The following is an 18,722-nucleotide window of genomic DNA, read 5'->3' as shown; positions in this document are numbered from 1 at the left end:
GAAGAGAAGGCTCCAGGGAGACCTTATAGCGGCCTGCCAGTACTTAAAGGGGGCTACAGGGAAGGTGGGGAGGGACTCTTTGTCAGGGGGTGTAGGGATAGGATGAGGGGTAACGGTTTTTAACTGAAAGAGGGGAGATTTATAATAGGTAGAAGAACAGAGTTCTTTACTATGAGGACAGTGAGATGCTGGCACAGGGTGCCCAGAGCAGCTGTGGCTGCCCCCTCCCTGGAAGGGTTCCAGGCCAGGTTGGATGGGGCTGGGAGCACCCTGGGCTGGGGGAAGGGGGCCCTGCCCGGGGCAGGGGGGTTGGAACTGATTGGTCTTTAAGGTCCCTTTCAACCCAAACCATTCTGTGGTCCTGTGATTCTATGATACAATGTATATTTTTCCCTGAACTCAATCTCTTCACCTAAAATACCTTCAGGAAAGCATATTCCTGCCTTACCTTTGCGCTGGAATCAGGTGTCCTCTTGTTTTGGCACGCTTCAGGAAAGCACCCACGAGAGAGCCGCCCCCGCCACGGGAGGTGACAGACAAACATCTCCCCCGCCACGGGAGGTGACAGACATCCAACATCCCCCCCGCCGCAGCCCCCCGAGGTGCCCGCCCGCCCTGCCGCGCTGAGGGGTACGCTCCTGCAGCCGATGAAATGCACTGCTTTCGGCGGCGTCCGCGTGGCAAAAAGTGCCTTTAATTTCAGGAGTCAGCGTTTGAAAAGCTTCTTTTAACTTCCACTGTATTGAAAAAAAAAAAAAAAAAAAAGCGGCTTCTTCTGGTCGGAGAGACTCGGGGCGCCGCTCCTGGGATAGGACCGAGACAAAGGACATCCCGCCTGGGCACAGACATCTGCCGGGCAGCTTTCAAGAGCCGAGAGGGGCCCCGCAGCGCCAGCCTCGGCCCCCCGCCCCCACGGAGGAGCAGGAGGAGCAGGAGGAGCAGGAGGAGGAGGAGGAGGAGGAGGAGGAGGAGGAGGAGGAGGAGGAGGAGGAGGCGGCGAGCTGCCTCCCTCAGCTGCACGCACCATCAACCGCCCAGGGCGGGAGCCGGGAGCGGCCGCAGCCGCACCGCCCCTCCGCGCCCGGCGGCGGGGAACCGCGCTCCACGGAGCAGCGGCCTGAGGTGAGCGGAGGGGCTGCCCCGCCGTGTCCGTCCCCCCCCCCCCCCCCAAACCCCGCCGCGGGGCCGTTGGGGCGCAGGAGGGTGAGGGGTGTGTGGGGGGGGAAGCGCTCGGAGGGGCCTCTCCTCGGGGGCAGGAGGGAGGGAGCGGGGCGGGAGGCCGCCCTCCGCGGCGGGCCCGGAGGTTTGGGCTGGGAGATGGAGCGCGGCTGAGGGCTTCCCGCAGGCCCGGCGCTGCTCGGCCGGCTCCCGCGGCACCCCCGCCGGGCCCGGGCCTGGCCTGCGGGGCACGGCCGGGGTGAGGCGCGGCCCTTCCCCTGCGCCCCCCACCCCGGTGGGATGGGGTGTCCGGGGGCGCAGGCCTCCTCCGCCACCCTCGGGTCACAGCGGGGCCCAGGGGAGCCCCACGGGTAACTTCTGCGTGGGCGCAGCTCCGAGAATGGAGGATGGAGTAAATCTGATAGAAAGGAAGGAAAGAAGTGATGGGGAAAGGCTGTCTCGGCCTGTGCGTACTCACTCATTCTGCCTCCGCTGAGGTATCTGGGCAGCTTGTGCCTCTCCTCAGCTTCAGGATGCACCGTTGCGAGGTCCCATACAGCTAAAGCAGGCTTAGTTGGAGCAGCACTCCGGATATTCCTGACTAAATACGTTGGTCGAGAAGAATAAGCGTATCCGTGAGTTTGGTTTAACTTTGTTGGCTTTAAATAACACATGTTTTTTATTAAACGCATGCATCTGTGAGTTAAAGACCCTTATTGCATGTGTGCTTTTGCAGGCTCTTGCTTGACACACAGATTCATAGTTTACAAAATCAATGTGTTTTCTATGTAACGAAATTTATGTCAAATAGAGCATGTGTTAGGCTCAGATCTCTAGGAGATGGATTTCATTATGTACAACTTCACAGTTCCTTTGACTAGAAAAAATATCCAAATACAAATTTTCAAGGTGTTTTAAGGAATTTGAGGCATGAACATTTTAGACAGTAGTCACTATTTGAGCACTTTTTAAAAATCTAGCTGCTTACAAATAAAAGTATATTTATATACTGTAAATGGAAGTGAGTCTGAAGAATATTAGAAATAGCTCCAAAGGAGTTTATCAATATCTTTTCTTACTACTTAAGGAGCCAGAGTACTGCAAAGTTCAGTGGTAAACCAGGCAGATCTATATTTGATATATATCAAAAATGTTAAATAGATTTCTTTGAAGGTAGCAATTGCTGGAGGCCCTGTTCATGGTAAATGAGTTGGTAAAAATGTCATCCTTACAGGTGAAGACTGCAGTGTTACAAACACCACACAGTACATTTCTAAATTAAAAAAATATTGTGACAAGTGATGGAAGAGTCTGAATGGAAGATGTACTAAACCTTAGGTATTGCAGTAAAGTGTGGCCAGTAGGCCTAAGGTTAAAGGTCCAAAAAGCAAGCTGTAGTGCCAACTATTGTGGAAGATTGCCTGCCAGGGTGGCTCGAGCCAACAGGCAGGATGTCTCGCTATCCTGTGTTCGTGTTATTTACCTGTCGTGGTTTAAGCCTGGTCGGCAGCCAACCACCACGCAGCCAGTCTCTCCCCCTTCTCTTCTGGCAATAAGAAGGGACAGAGAACCAGGCTTGGGGTTTGAGATAGGACTGGGATGGGGAAAAAAATCCCCCTTTACGGTCACGAGCAAAAGGCAGACTCGTTAGGAAAGAAAAAAAAGAACATACATTTATTACATACACTAACAACATGTAACAGATTAGGACAGTGAGAAGCATTGCCACATACTGAGAACACCTTCCCCCCACCCCTCCCTTCTTCCCGGGTTCAGCTCTGCTCCCAATATCTCTACCTCCTCCCCCCAGCGGCGCAGGGGCAGGGAATGGGGGGTGCAGTTAGTGCTGCTGCTTCTTCCATCTTCAGTGGGGGGAGCTTCTGGAACTTGTCCTTCCTGCTCCATTGTGGTCCCCCTCTCACAGGAGACAGTCCTCCACAAACTTTCTCCAACATGAGTTCCTCCCACGGGCCGCAGCGTTCCCCACACTGCTCCATCGTGGGTTGCTAACTTTCTCCAACCAGATTCCCTCCCATGGGCTGCAGCCCTTCCTGAGCTGCTCTGGCGTGGGACACCCCCGCATGCTGCAATCCTCCCAGCACTGAACTACAAAAGCGGGGCTACCTTTTCCCACAAGACCCCGGCCTTCTTTGGGCACAGCACCTTGATCAATCAGGTGGAAGCCACAGGCCATAAATCAATGTCTGCTCCACCGTAGATCTTCATGGGTGGCAGTGGGGGGCCACCCTGCCGTCTCACCACAGGATACAGGGGGGTCTCTGCTCCGGCACACCTCCCCCCTCCTTTCTTCCTCCGTTCCTCCTCTGACCTTGGTGTTCACGCAGCTGCCACAACTCCTCCTCCCAAGTCCAACTGCCCATCACCACATCCCTTCTTAAATACATTATCACAGAGGAGCAGCTGATTGGCTCAGTTTCCAAACAGAAGTGGAGCTGACTTGGAGCTGGGGGAGCTTCGAGAAGCTTCTCACAGGGGGCTGCCCCTATAGGCCCCTCCCCTGCCACCAGAAAAACTCCACCACTCACTCAACCCAGGACATTACCTCTCTGTTCAAATTTCTGATACATTGATATTCATTTTGTAGATTAAAGAAACCTTGTGCTGGCCTTAGATCTGTTCTTGGAAAGGTTGATTTCAAGCTTTTTGCAACAGTGGGGGAAAAAAAGGGTGTAACTTTTCAGTGTGTGGATGAAGCAAGAGGCAAGTTCTCCTGCTTCTCTGTGGGTATGAAAAGAAAGGGATCTCCTCCATCTTTCCCTTTGTGTGGGGGTAGGTAAGGGTGTGAAGAATAGGAGAGACTGGTAAGAGTTGGACCCTGGGTTACTGAAGTGAGTGTCTGACCCTCCCTGAGACTGATCTGGGTCTCTCTGGCACTGGGTCAGGTTTTGGTAGCTGAGGGCGGGAGGAAATGCTTGGGTCTGTGCTGTGAAGCAGAGGTGTGTCCCATGATTGTGGTTTTGGGGTGCACTCTGGGTGCACTGACTGCAAGGAAGATACCTCTGCTAGGGGTTTTCAGTATCAGACCCCCATTTCTCCCTGTCAGAGGTCCTTCTTTTTGGAGCATGAGTCTGCTATGTGCCCAGGTTTCCTTTAGGAGGAATGGGGATGCGCAGCCTGCTGCTCAGCTCCTGATGCTGAATCAGAATGTAGCCAGCGTGCGTGAGGAGAGCAGAGCTCATGGGGGGCACCACAGGGGAGCTGTCCCAGGGGTTGCCCTGACCATAGGTTGGATGTATATTGGGGTGCATCAGACACAGCATATCCAGCTGGTCAAGAGAGGTGATTATCTTGCATGCTGTGTGCAGTTCTGGCCCCCACAATTTAAGAGAGATATTGAGGTCCTTGAATGCGTCCAGAGGAGGGCAACATGGCTGGTGACAGAGCTGGAAGGCATGTCCTGTGAGGAGTGGCTAAGGACTTTGGGTTTGTCCAGTTTGTAGAAAAGGAGGCTGAGGGGTGACCTCATTGCTCCCTACAGCTTCCTGAGGAGGGGACGTGGAGAGGGAGATGCTGAGCAGTTCTCCCGGGGATCCAGCGACAGGATGCGTGAGGATGGTTCAAAGCTGTGCCAGAAGAGGTTCAGACTGGACATTAGGAAGCATTTATTTACTGAGAGGGTCATCAAACACTGGAACAGGTTTCCTAGAGAGGTGGCAGTTGGACTAGATGATTGTTGTAGATCCCTTCCAACTGAAATTATTCCAGTCTAGTCTGTTCAGTCTATGTGTGCTAATATGAGGGGAATTAAATGAGGCCAGGTTTGTAGGAGATCCAGTGTATTTTGTTATATCAATTCATATATGTGGGAAAAGTAAACAAGCTTTTCAGCACAAAGAAACAACATGAAAACCTACATGAAACTGAGAGCTTGTAATTTGTGAGGGAAATGGTCCTTGCATCAGTGCATATAATGTGAGTATTTGCATGGAGGTAGGCATGTTGTGATTAATGGTAGACATGGTACTGTTCATATTGGAAAGGGCAGCATTAAAAGTGTATATGAGAGATGAGGTTCATTGCAAGTTCCTAGGAGGTGAATGGAGGAAAATATTAAGGGGGACTCTCAGGGATGTGGAGAAGCAGAAAGGGGACAGAGGAGGGCTAACAAGATGGTTAGCGTCTAGAGCACATGAGATACAAGAAGAGGTTGGGGGAGCTGGGCTTGTTTAGTGTGGTGGAGAGAAGGCAAAGAGGCACTCTAATAGCGGCCTGCAGTTACTTGAAAAATAGTTGCAAAAATATCAGAACCATTTTTTTCTTTGTAGTAGCAGATACTTGGTGAGATATATTAGGAAAAATGTTTTCATCAGGAGGAGAGTACAGCCGTACAAGAGGTTGTCCAGAGAGGTCATGGACTGTTTGTTCATCTTAAATGCCATAGGTGATGTGAACTGGTGTTGGTGATAGCCCTGCAATGGGCAGAAAGTTGGACTAAATGATCACCAGAGGTCTCCTGTGTACAACATTTCTGTGAGTCTATGATATATGAAGTAGAGGAGCCTATGGAATGGAGTGTATGATCAAGTATATATTGTGGGACTGTTCTTGGAGAGGTATGTATCTAGGAATAACCAGGAGGATGAGAAACTGAAGTATGTGCAGAAGAGAGTGAAAAGCCAGGTAGGGATAAACATGGTGGTAAGACAGAAGCAGCATAGGGGACTGAAATACTAAGAAATGGTAACAGAAGATCAGGTTTGTGGAGAGGAGTAGTAAGGATGAGTAAGGGAATAGGATAATTTTGTATGATGGAGGAGGATGCACCTGCCTGGGGACAGAGTTTGACGCAACTGAGCAGGAGCAGGGAAGTGTGACACGCTGAGCTGGCGAGTCCTGGGAATGGTGGTGAGGCATGGAGATAGGCACCGGTTGTTGGTTGCCTTGAAGAAAGGTATTCGGGCGTGAATGGTGAAGTAGGGGATGCGTGCAGGCCATGAGGTGCTTCATGGGGATGAAGTGTTTGGGATCGGTAGAGTGAGGCAGGAATGACAAACAGACATGGTGAGGGTGTTGGGTTAGATGGTTGTAAGAGGTGGTCTGGGGTGTAGTGACACCAGACGGGCCTGTATGGGTGTGATGAGGGAGGAGAGCATCGGGAAGCGGCATGTGAGGGGTATATGACCGTGTTAGGGTGAGGAAGGTGTGTGAAAGCCCCTGGCAGGAGGTTGGGTGTGGAGTCGCACCGCAGGGATTGCATGGAGCTACCAGCTGAAGCACGTGAGGGTGCCGCAGCATGAAGCAGATGTAGGGAGAAGTGGCGTGTGTACCGTACAGTGATGGTGGGGAGGTGACAGGTGTCACCACATTGGGGGGGTGAGTAGGTGAGGCTGGAGAAGGGTGTAAAACAGCACGGGGGTGGAGTGGTGTAACGGTTTGGTAGGGTGAGAAAGGTTTGTGAGTCAGGAGCAGCACGGAGGAGGGACAGGGTGGCGGGTGGGGAGGCACGTTGATGCAGCGAAGTGAGATTGGTCTGTAGGGTGCCACGTATAGACTTCTGTGGTGTAGAGAATGTGGAGAGAAAACGTACGGTGTGTAGCTGTGATGAGGGTCCATATGTGTAATAGCGTAGCTGAGGATGTTTTTGTTGGTGTGAATAACGTGTGAAGATGTCAGGGGATGCGTGGGGCATCCAAGGCAGGAGGAGCGCTGGGACCCGCGGGCGAGGGGGTGCTGAGGGGAGAAGGTACCGGGCCGGAGAAGGGGCCGGACTTTGTGCCGAGCGCGGAGCCGCGTCCCTGCCGTGGGACGCGGGTGCCGCCTGTCCCGGGGAGACGCCGCCGCCGCCGCCACCCCCGCGGCGGGGCCGGGCCTCACCGCCGCCTCCCCCCCGCGCAGGCCGAGGCTGCTATAGAGACGCGGAGGACGCCGGCGCCGAGCGGAGCGCGGACATGGTGAGCGCCGGGCCGGGCCGGGCCGGGCCGGGCGGGGAGGGGAGGTGGGTGCAGACCCGCGCTGAGCCGCGTCTCTCCCCCGCAGCCCTTCACCGAGCGCGCCTACTACCCGCCGGCGGCGGGGGGAGCCGCGGCCGGCGCGGGGCCGCAGCCGCCGCCGCCGTTTCCCGCCTTCCAGTTTCGCGGCCGCCATGAGGGCCCGGACTGGCGGCGGCTGAGCGCCGTGGACGTGGGCCGGGTGTCGCGGGAGGGGGACGTGTCGGCCCTGCAGGAGCACCTGGAGCACGTGACCTTCTGCAGCGCCGAGCGGGAGCGCTGCCCCCACTGCCAGGGCCCCGCCGACCCGCTGCTGCTCAAGCTGCTGCGCCTGGCCCAGCTCTGCACCGAGTACCTGCTGCACTCCCAGGAGTACCTCAGCGCCCAGCTCGGCAGCCTGGAGGAGGCCCTGCGAACGGCCCAGGCCCAGCGCGACCAGCTGGGCAAGGAGGTGGCTCATCGCACGCAGGAGATCAAGGGGCTCAAGGAGGAGTGCCGGCGGAGGAAGAAGATGATCAGCACCCAGCAGATGATGCTGGAAGCCCGAGCCAGCTACCACCAGGTGAGAGGAGAGGGCCCGGTCACCCACACCTTGCGGCTCCCGGCTCACCGGGGGCGGGCGGCAGCGCAGCCCCACGCTGCTGGGGTGCCGGCTCCTGCTGGGTGAAAGGCTGGAGCTGCAGGGACCAGTGACCTTACAGAAAGGGAGCGTGCGTTGCTTGCAGGTGCTTCGCTTCCCACTTACATTTCACAGACTGGTATCACAGACATTTGGGAGGGTGCTACATCATCCTTAACAAATCCTCTTTTTTTACTAACAAGTGCTCATTATTCTTCGATTAACTTTTGATGCACCTGAAATGTCAGATACACGCACGCACAAAACCTGTGATAAGCGTATTACTACTTTTTGTTGCTGTCTTTCCTTGCCTGTCAACTATGTGGTCAGTGAACACACAGGGCAGACACATCAGAACTGGTGCGGAGCAGTAACCTACCTGTCTGCAACTTGTCGCTTTCCTTCAGTAAGGTTGCCCAGGCACAAAGTTTCTGCTTGTGTGTGTGACTCAGAAGTGACTCAGGCATGACAGTAAAGAGCCTCAGTAGGGTAACACATCCCTAACTCCACAACAATCTGTTCCTTAAGAGTCTTCTTTAAGAGCCTTAGTATACTGCTGTTCTGACTCTGTGTCATGGCACTCTGGCTTTTTTGGGAGGGGTTTTTGTGTTCTGGGTATAATAGTTTGATTTAAATATTTTTCAACAAGTTTCGGGAATGCAGATTGCACCTTCAAATGTAGTCTGAAGTCCAGAGGGCAGATTGGACACACATGACAAGTTCAGCCTAGTTCTTTGTGTCTATTTATTTACATTTGTAGTTTTCTTCTTTTTATTTATTTTTTTTTTTTAATTCTTGGGATGCTGCCAGTCCTGATTGTTGAAATTCTCCTTAATCATGAAATAGTTGCAGTACAGAACCAATGCAAGTTTTCTTATAGTAAGTACAGTCTTATCCCACAGTATGATACCAATTTCAGCAGGTAGGCAAAATTTAATTTATTAAGACATCAGCTAAGTTGGCTCAAGTATTTCTCTAAGGGAGAAGGTACCTTATGTCCCAAGAGTAGAGCTATACATATGTTAGACTTCATGGGAATCTTGTCTGAGTGCATTAGAGTGTTAGCCTTAAGGACAAGATGATGATGTAGGATCAATTTTAAAAGCCTTTATGCAACTTACAGAGCAGTATGTCTGTCTGGTGTTGCAAAAGAAAACTGGTTGCATGCATCATTTTATGTGTAAATTTAAATAATTCTTATACTGTGGTTGCCAGCTAAATATTACTAAGTTTTCCTGAAATACTTGTAGAATACAAATGTCTTGGTGGAAGCTGGAGACCATGGTAGTGAACTTGGCTTATCACTAAATCTTCTGTTCAGTGGCATTTACAATAGAGCAGAAATAGAAAGCTATTTCAGATTTTTAATTTAATTTCATATAAAGTAAACGTCTGCCCTCCCCCCTTTTTTCCTCTCTGATACTAAATTCTTGTCTGTAGAAGTTATTTAGTCTCATGTGGGAAAAGTGAGTTTGGGGAGTGACATTGAACAGTTCCTACGGTGTTTTCAGGATTCTGAGTGTGAATGCCAGAGATAAATTAAACTCTTCCTAGGGTTTGTGGATTCAGGGCAGCAGTGTGATCAGTAAACCATAATTGTGTATTGCTTATCTGTGCCATGATCTTGGCTGATCTGCAGTGCCAGACAATAGGGGGTTTGCTGGTGTTCCTGAGCGGCTAGTTCAAATTCCATCCTCTCAGATTCCTGTCTGTTTTGCAAACAAGCATGTAAACAATTACTTGCCTTTTTTAGTGGAGGTACACTTTATATCTAGTGTAACCATGCTTTGGAATTAAGATTTAATGCCTTTAATCCACCACCAATGTAAATTTAACCATGAAATACTACTATAAAATGCCACTGGTACCAACAAGTCATAAATTTAAGACTTGTTGGTCAATACCTTCATCTGAGTAATACAAATTTAATTTTAAATAATAATTTTTCACTCTTTTGATACTTTGTTCAGCAATCTTATATTCTCATGGACAGGGTAGGCATAAAGGGCATGTTGTGTCTAACACTGAAAAGTAGTTGCAATAATTCAGAACCTAAATATTCCCTGTGTTAATCCTGTCTCCTGCAGTAAGGTCTGTCTTTCACTACCAGCAAGTCAAACTGACATGAAATTTGTGCTTGAATGGATAACATTATTTCACAGCCAATTTCATTCCATAAATCATGTGCAGTTTTACACTGTAAGCTCCCTCTTGGTTGGCAGCAATGCTTTCCTGTCATACTGTATCTCTTTACTTTGGTTTCATATTATCACTTTTTTGCATTCGTCCAACAAATTTTGTGTTAATAATTCATGGCTTTAGTATTTGCTGAAAGATGTGTTTAATAGGATATCTGACTATCAGTGTCAGTATTTTAAATATTAGATGAAATCTGGGGATTTGATTATGGTGACAAGATCTTGAATCTGTTAAGTCTCTCACAGTCATATCATACTGATAAGGAAAAAGGACTCAGCTGACTATTTGTTGTTTGCTACAGTATACTCATTTGAAAAAACGGTGTGAGAAAGAGGTAACAAGCAACCCTACCTAAAATGATTACGGACTCTGATTAATAGTCTTACTAGTATATTGCAAAATCCGTAGATGTAGCTTCTGCCCTTGTATGACCGATCTGTTTTTGATATTCTGAAGGTTAGTGGGATGTACTTTGAAGATGAACAAAAAAAAAAATCTTTTAAAATGGGTAGGATCCACATTTGACTTAAAATTGAACTTAAATAAAAAAAAAAGTATAGGTACCGTAATTTGAACAGTATTTCACTTCAGAAGGATGCTCGGTATCATACTAATATATATACATATATAGATATATAGATATACCTTTTCTTGCAAAATTGTGTATTGTTACTTTATTTTGGTTGGAATGTCCGATCTTTTTACATATCTATGGTCCTTCTGGTATTGTTATTTTACAATTCATTTATGTATACTCATAGCCGTCTTTGTTGGTTTTTTTCTGACTGTATGGTGCTCTTTTTGCTGTGATACAAGAATCTTAAGAATACCTGAGCACCTAGTTGACTGCAGTTTGTGTGTATTTTGCTGAATAGTGTTGTCGTTTTCCTTATACTTCTCTACCTGTCTATATTCATCTCTTATCTGTGACTTATGTATGAATTTAAACTTACTTGATCAGTCTTTTTTGTGCAGTTTGTACGGTGCTATCACAATGGGATTCTTGCCCCTGAGCATCACTGAGACACATTAAATAACACAAATATACTAATATAACTTCACAGAAATTTGTCATCATGAGAATTTTAGTCATTATTCTTGTGAAATGGAATTTTATTAAAGTTACCTACTTCTGACATCTGGACAAAATGTAATAATCTTAACCACTGTACTTACCAAACAGATGTTACTAGCAATAACTAAAATGTTTTTATCTGCTTTTTGTAGTGCCAGCTTTGTGAAAAGGCTTTTATGAACTATTCCTTTTTACAAAGTCACATGCAAAGGCGTCATGCGGAAGGATCTCAGATTGGTATGTACTTAATGTTATCAATAAAATTAAATAGTTTAGAAAAGTGTAAATATAGTGAGGATTTGCAGTCCATGCTATTGTGTAACTGCGAAGAATTATTTTCATGTTCCATTTTTAGGTGGTAGATACCGATTTGTATGAATGCAGACAACACTGACTGATAAAATGTATTGGGTGACACATGTTTCAGTTTCTGGAAAATAATTAACAAAAAATTGTATGCCATATTTACAGTACCTTTTCAAACTAGTATTTCCACTGAATACTTTAGTCAGCAGCAGAGTTCAGAGCACAGTTTCTCTTTATGCATGTGTGTTATGAAGGTGTGAGTAAAATGAAGTTGTCCTAAGGAGAATAAATTTTGTGAATATCAGTATGTGAATTATCAGTACAGAAATTATCCAGCTCACCTGAAATCAGTTTGAATAGGAATCAGGCTCTCCTGAACTAAACCGACTAAAATGTAATGAGAAAAAGAAACTGTCAAGAATAATCTAAATTCATGTATCTGTGATAATCTTGGTTGCTATACCATGAATTTATATACTTTTTTCTCTCTTCATTGAAAAATGTTTGGTTTGAAAAACATTGCTCTCAAAGTTTGTTTCATTCATCTCTAAATTCTCTCCTTCCTGTTAGGCTGCATGCTTATGATTTATTGCTAAGGAGTAACAAGTATTGACAATTAGAATGATTAGAAATGATTAGGCAGTGATTGGAAATGAGTTAGGAAAAAAGAGCATTTGGGAGGAGAAAGAATGGGAAGAATCTAGCAAGGTCTAAACTGTAGCTTGTCGTGTGAATAAAACAGCAGGAACAGTGAGAGTGGTCTGAGGAAGCAATAATATGTTGGGAGAAGAAGGAAGCTCTTGTGCACTTTACATTTGATAAAAATGGTAGTGGAAGGTGCTGCAGAACCAGTTGAACTAATTATATAAAGAATTTGTCCAAAATGGCTGTACGTGGGAAATAATCCATGCAGTTATTTCTGAAATAATATCTGCATTGTGCTCTGGTTCCCAGATGCTGGGCAAGTAAATCCTTGGTAAAATGATGAAATGTTTCAAGATCAAAGGTTGTTATCATTTTTACATATTTTAACATGTTTTATTACAGTGACATTCCCTCTGACTCATTCCAGATAAATAACGAGTTGTATTACAAATGAACTCCTTATAAAAGTTATTTAGAATAAATTTAACCTAACAGAATTGAATATTTGAGGTTCACTTTGTTCTTCATATGCCCTTTGTTTTGAGCCTGTGTTGCTTAGATTTCTTTGAATTAGATTGTATAATACTTTTTCTTGTAATTATTTCATAAACTGTTTATATGTGAGTAATATCAGTATTTTTCAGTCTTTGAGGATAATAATAGCAGTCCAGAGAACATAGGTATTTAAAAGCATCTTTGGAGAATCATGGTAGTGGGAGGGGTGTCTATGAGAGTCACAGTTCATAAAGGTGTTATTGAAATGCTACAGAAACACATTCACAGTATTACATTTCCAGAAATTACAACAAACATTTTTTTACGTATGTGTTTCTTTCAAACAGAACAGAAGAAGAAGGCAAACACAGACAAATTGCAGGATGAGATTGATAAATTGAAGGAGCAGTTGCAGCTCACCAAGTCTCAGTTAGAGGCTGAACAACAGGCTAATATGGTCAGGTTTTCTAAGGTAATACGTACTGAATAATATGAATCTCTCAAAAGAATTAGTACTTTGAATTGTGTTTGCTCATTTTGTAACTGGAACAGAACAAAGATATTTCTACACTTTGCATGCCTAGCAACAAGGGTGGTTGGGCATTAGAGCATCTCTTCTGCCTGCCCTCCATAATTTTGAGCATCTGCTTTCTCCTTACTTTTGTTTTAGACATACTTTAAATGAATGCTTAAGACAACACTTTTGTTAGCAGTTCATAAGGTAAGCATGATCTGTTATTGAAGCAGATAAAACTGCCTTGCTGTGATGAAATAAAAGCTATTTCTAATATTACGATATTTCATGATGATTAAACATTTCTTATATATGACTGTGATTTTTATATGTGAGTTTATAAACTGAGTAAGATTTATACTTTGCTGTGAAGAAGGCAGTCAAAGAAGTGAGATTGAGAAGAAACAAAGCAATCTAGACCTTTATCCTGGTTTCAGTTGGGATAGAGTTATTTTTTCTTCGTAGTAGCTAGAATAGTGCTGTAGTTTGGATTCAGTATGGGATTTGGTATGAGAAGGATGTTGATAATACACTGATGTTTTCAGTTGTTGCTGAGAGATCAAGGACTTTACAGCTCCTGGGTCCTGCCCGTGTGCAGGTGCACAAGAAGCTGGGAGAGAGCAGGGCCAGAGCACCAGACCCAAACTGGCCAATGGAATATTCCCTATCATGTAACATCATGCTCAGTACATAGAGGAGGGGCGGCCGGGAAGGAGGGGGGTTCTCTCTCACTTCCAGGATTGGGGTTGTGGGATTTTGGTATTTCAGGATCGCTAGCCGGGAACGGGCTGGGCATCAGTCACCGGGTGGTGAACAGTCGCATGGTGCATTGCCCGTCTGTACTTTCTATGATTCTTATTGTCTTATTATATTACAATTATTAAACTGTTTTCACCTCAACCTGCAAGTCTCCCTTTATCCCCTCCAATTCCCTCCCTCATCCCCTGGGTGCAGGGGAGGGTGAGCGAGTGGCTGTGTGGTGTCGGCCAGGTTTAAGCCATGACAACCTTGCATGGTGGTCCTTAAATGCTTAGAATTTGGTTGGCCAGAGAGCCAAATCAGGAAGTAATCTTAGCTACTGCTGTGTGAATAAAAAAGCTTAAAACAAAATGATTTAAAAGCAGTAATTATCTGCTTGTAATGACATGCAAGGCTTTATTTAGGGTAATACTGAGTCTCATGGTAGTGCTTACTGGCTCATAAAGAGAAAAAAAGAGTCTAAGTTACCTCTTTCTGTTTTTTTAAAAGCTTGATAATTTCAGACCATCTCCCAGTTTTAATTTCTGTTTAATTAAATATAATCATATAATATGCTATCAAAATAAGATGGAAATTTTTTTAAAGGGGGGGGGGCTGTGTGATTCACTAAGGAGCAAATTATTGGCATAAGAGACAAGATACTTCTAATGGTTCATTTAGATGTTGTTCTTGGTATTGCAGTTTGCCCTGTGTCACATTCAAAAGCAGGGTTTTGTGGCTGTTAACATGTGAGAACCTTGTTGTAATATATCACCCAATACTCAGAACTTCTCAGTGGAGTTTAAGGACCTTCAGACATAAACCAAACCATTAAGTTTGGAAAGGAACATTACATTTTTAATTTATAGGGAATCAATAAAACGTTGCTATCATTAAATATTTTCTTCCTTGTTTCCAGAGGAAAAGTTGGTCTTCTGTAAAACATGCAGTGTTTCTTTTCCTGAACACAGCTTCAGACTCTCCTTTCTTTGGCCCTCCTGTTCCCCCTCTCCTTGGACCATGGACCATTCAGCTTCCTTTTTTTTTTTTTTTTTTTTTTTTTTTTTTTTCCCCTCCATTTTCAAAAGTAACTGGATGATCCAATGAAGAGTGTGGGTAGTGTTTCCCCTAGGAGTGCTAGCAGGGTCAGAATAATGAGCCTTGGCCCTATGTGGATATCTGCTAGGTAGTCTACTCACTCATTCTGTGCCTCAGTTTTGAGAGGTACACCTATAACATATTTCTCCTGCCCCTGAAGCATTGTTTTTCTTATGAGATGGAACTTAGAGTATTCATAACAGTGGAGTGTAGATTTTTTTGGTGCCTTAGGGGCCTATTCTTAGCTGAGACTTCTAACTACAAGGGGACTGCCTGAAATGTCCTGAAGCTACAGCCTGCAGTGTTACACAAGAAGCTTTCAAAGCTTCTGTGTTTTTCTGGGATGTCAGGGAAGATAGTAATGTGAAGTGTGTCTGGTTGCAGTTTGTCTGTCATGACTGACAGCCACTGTCAACTCAGGTCTCATTATGTTGTTGTCTTTTGATTGAAAGAGCAGGAGATCCTTCCCCTGTGGTTGTGTTTTTGGTTTTGTTGGTTTGTTTTTTTTTTTTTAGAACCACTACTGGAGGGAATTTGGGTAAAAACTGTCAGGTTTCCATTTCTTGGTCCCTTCCACTTTTCTGAGGTGAAAGGATACAGAAGATCCTGTTCTTCATAACTGTACAATGATTGCTTGTTATAGTTAGGGAACAAATTCAGAGTGAATGCTGTAATGGAAAGATGTAGGGGTTGCCTAAAAAGCATGTGTATTCTGGACAGTGAAATGCAGGGCTTTGAACAGGTTGAGGACTATACAAAACTGAGTGACTGGGTAATAGAATGGTAAAAGTAATTTAACAGGTAAAGTGGGATAAATGTGTATGGGGAAAAAATAATTCAAACTTAGCTTAGAACCCATCATTTTGTAGATAAAGCGCTATTACCGAAGGGCAAAATCTTAAGGTTGTGATGCATAGTTCTAGGGAAATGTCAGCCCCGTGGTTAGTAGAATCCAGCAAAGAAAATCAAATATTACAGATTATTCTGAACAATCATTGTGTAAACCACAGTTTAGATACTGTGTGTAGGTCTAGTCCCTACATCTCAAAAAGGTTATGATGGGATTATAAATGTTACGGACTACAAGGATGATCAGTCTGTATTGAGAATGACTGAGCCTGCTAGGAGTTGTCAGTCTGAAAAACAGACCACAGCTTGGTGGGTGTGAAGGGAGAGATACTGATGTCATGAGTTACATAGAGTGAATAAGTATCAATCATTCACTCTCTTTTCCAGTTCAGGACCTAGCATCCATCAAATGAACCCAGCAGGAGCCAGATTCAGACCAAAAAAAAAAAAAAGTACTTGGCTCTTCATGCAACCTGCAGCAGACCTGTGGAGCTCATTGGCAAAAGGTGCTGCAGTTGGTGAAAGCTGAGGCAGCTGCAAGGGACTACTGCAAAAGTGTTTGAGGAGAAATGTATGGAAGGTTACTAAGTTTACAAAGCTGTATCAAGCTGAGGAAGTCCTCTGAGCTGAAAACAGTTGGCAGCTTGGAGACTATGAAGGAGAACCAATTGCCCTGGTATTATCCTTTTCCACCGATCCGCTTATGGCCTCTGTGAGAAACAGGATGCTGAACTAGGTGGATCTTTGATATGACTAAGTAAGGTCATTTGTGTGTTATTCAATGAAAAATAATGAACTACCGAAACTTCTTGAAGTGTACTTGTTTTGCTAGGAAAATGTATAGTTCTCTGCCCCGGAATTGTTCAGAAACCAGTGTTTTTTCATGTTTTTTCATGTCATAATGTTGCCCATTGAAAGTGACTGTTACCCACATGTAGTTGGAGTGCTTGAATGAGTATTGGATGTGGGGAAAAATAACAAGTAATGTTTTAAAAATAATTTCAGGAGTGTGAACAGCAAAAATCAAAAGAAGAAGAAATTCTACAATCATTTCATAAATGGAAGGAGGAGGAAAAAGAGAAATTGGCTGATGAAATAGAAAAAGTGAAAGAGATGTTTATGAAAGAGCTTAAGGAATTATCTTCAAGAAATTCAACGTTAGAAAATGTAAGTAATTTAAATTTTCCAATATTTTAAGGCATGAATCCCTTACAGTAGCTGGTAGTGAACTTCACATATTTGACATGCGATGTAGTCATCTTAGAGGTCTTCTTACAAAACTTTAAAAATAACATTTGAGTGATAGCCATAATTGTATTTTTTGTATACTGGTACTTTATGAACATAATTTCAGTTCTTTTTAAGATAGCATTGTTTTGGATGAATGAATTATGCCTTCAGCAACTAAGTCAGATTTTTGTTACTCCTCAATCTTTGAGTTCTCATTGATATAGATACTGTTGTTATTGCTGTCTGTTAGGCATCCGTTATACTAATATTCTCGTGAGTGGCATGGAGGGGACGAACCTCTGCATTATAGTGCTGACAGCAGAACTCCATATGTTTTCAATAGATGCTTTGGAAATGCTTTCCAGAGTTTTAACTAGAAAGAGAATTGTAAAAGTATAGGTGTGTCAGAACAAATATGTACAGCTTTACCAGCAGCTTATATTTTGTAGCTGATAGTTCCTGTGTATATTTGCAAAGTATATTTATGTTAGATGTCTATATTAATTATTACATGAAACTTGATAAATGCTGAACTTGTGCGAAGTGTCTGATGCAATCTCTGAGAAGTTATGTTTAAAGTAAATTTTTTATTAAATAACAGTTTTAGAAAACAAAATCTGTATGCATATTCAGGTCTTAATTTTTTCCCCCCTTGTTTTAGCAACTGTTAGAATTACAAAAGGCCAATATGCAACAAAAATCTAATTTAGGGACGCTGAAAGACAGCCAAGAATTTACAGAAGAGAAACCTCAGAGTCCTCAGGATTATCACAGTGTGGTTAAACTTCTTGAAAAACAGGTACACTGTAGCTTTTAATGTATTGCTTTTGACAGGCTACTTGTCTTATTTTCATTTTTTTATATCCCCAAGTAGGATTTTAAGTCCATAAGTAAAATTCTTATCCCTCTCAATGTCTAAACAGCTGTTTTTAAAGATTTACTACTATTTAGGATAATGTCTGTAATGAAAATCAAGGAATTATTTCCCTTACCCTTTATAAATAAATTGTTATTTATTTACTGATATTCTCTTATTCTTTATTATTAAATGTATCTAGCTCTAACAAGTATGGTTGCAGTTCAGTTCCAGAAGGCTCTAATAAACCATTTATGTCTGCTGATCTGTGAGGTCACTTATGGAAAAATTGGAATTTTCTATTTTCCAAGGTGAAAAAAAAATGTTAAGAAACTTTCTGACAGGATTTGTCAGCCTGTAGCTGATAAGGAAATAATAATGTCTTATTAACAAGAAGTAAAGCTGCATACATTAAACTAAATGGTAATGTGTTATTAAGAGGGATTAATACTGATTTCCTCTATGCAGGAGAGTAAGTGGACGTCTAGAATACAAGCCCTTCATCATGACCACGAGACAGAAAAGTCCCTAGTAAGTAGCACAGCAAACCACTTAAACTAAAAGGGGACTTTTTTCTTATTTTCTTACACTTTCAGTAGTTCTTGATATGCTATAATGTATCTGTTGGATTAGAAAGTCTAGATATCAAGAGTTTACAAGAGTGTGTCCTCTCAGATGTATTTATTATCTCTGTATTTCTGTTATGCTAGGGTCGTGATGTTTCAGTTAAGGCCCAGGGTTGAAACAGAATTTATAATTTAAGAATCTGACAGACACCTGAAACTGCATCTGTCTTTTGAAAAGCTTACAACTAATTCTGTGAGCACTTTATTATACAGTGTTTTCTGTTTTATGTGGATAGGCTGGATAGTTGAGATATAACTTGTCAACATGTAGCTTTCATCTACCCTGTACCTTCTGCTACCATGGACCTATGGCATATGTCTCAATCTTTTTTTCTCTTTTCTATCACTTCTCTGCTGCTTTTTCTG

General features: G+C 44.1%; 1 protein-coding gene across 3 annotated transcripts in view; it reads left to right on the top strand.

Annotated features, from left to right (window-relative positions):
• The first annotated feature begins 1,027 nt into the window (after positions 1-1,027).
• DZIP1 (DAZ interacting zinc finger protein 1) overlaps positions 1,028-18,722 on the top strand; it is a 42,057-nt gene continuing 24,362 nt past the window's right edge. The window contains exons 1-8 of one of the 3 annotated variants that reach the window (XM_042806075.1): positions 1,028-1,122; positions 7,015-7,070; positions 7,156-7,668; positions 11,152-11,236; positions 12,793-12,917; positions 16,650-16,811; positions 17,536-17,673; positions 18,199-18,261. In XM_042806075.1, coding sequence (XP_042662009.1) covers positions 7,068-7,070; positions 7,156-7,668; positions 11,152-11,236; positions 12,793-12,917; positions 16,650-16,811; positions 17,536-17,673; positions 18,199-18,261 — 1,089 coding nt within the window. In that variant the 5' untranslated portion in view covers positions 1,028-1,122; positions 7,015-7,067. Of the gene's footprint in view, positions 1,123-6,648; positions 7,071-7,155; positions 7,669-11,151; positions 11,237-12,792; positions 12,918-16,649; positions 16,812-17,535; positions 17,674-18,198; positions 18,262-18,722 lie in introns of those variants that run through there. The other 2 variants (XM_042806073.1, XM_042806074.1) reach the window with 2 other exon arrangements.

This window comes from Tyto alba, unplaced genomic scaffold, assembly GCF_018691265.1.
Source record: "Tyto alba isolate M040663 unplaced genomic scaffold, T.alba_DEE_v4.0 Super-Scaffold_45, whole genome shotgun sequence".
Lineage (NCBI taxonomy): Eukaryota > Metazoa > Chordata > Aves > Strigiformes > Tytonidae > Tyto > Tyto alba.
This window is presented reverse-complemented; position numbering and strand designations above follow the sequence as displayed.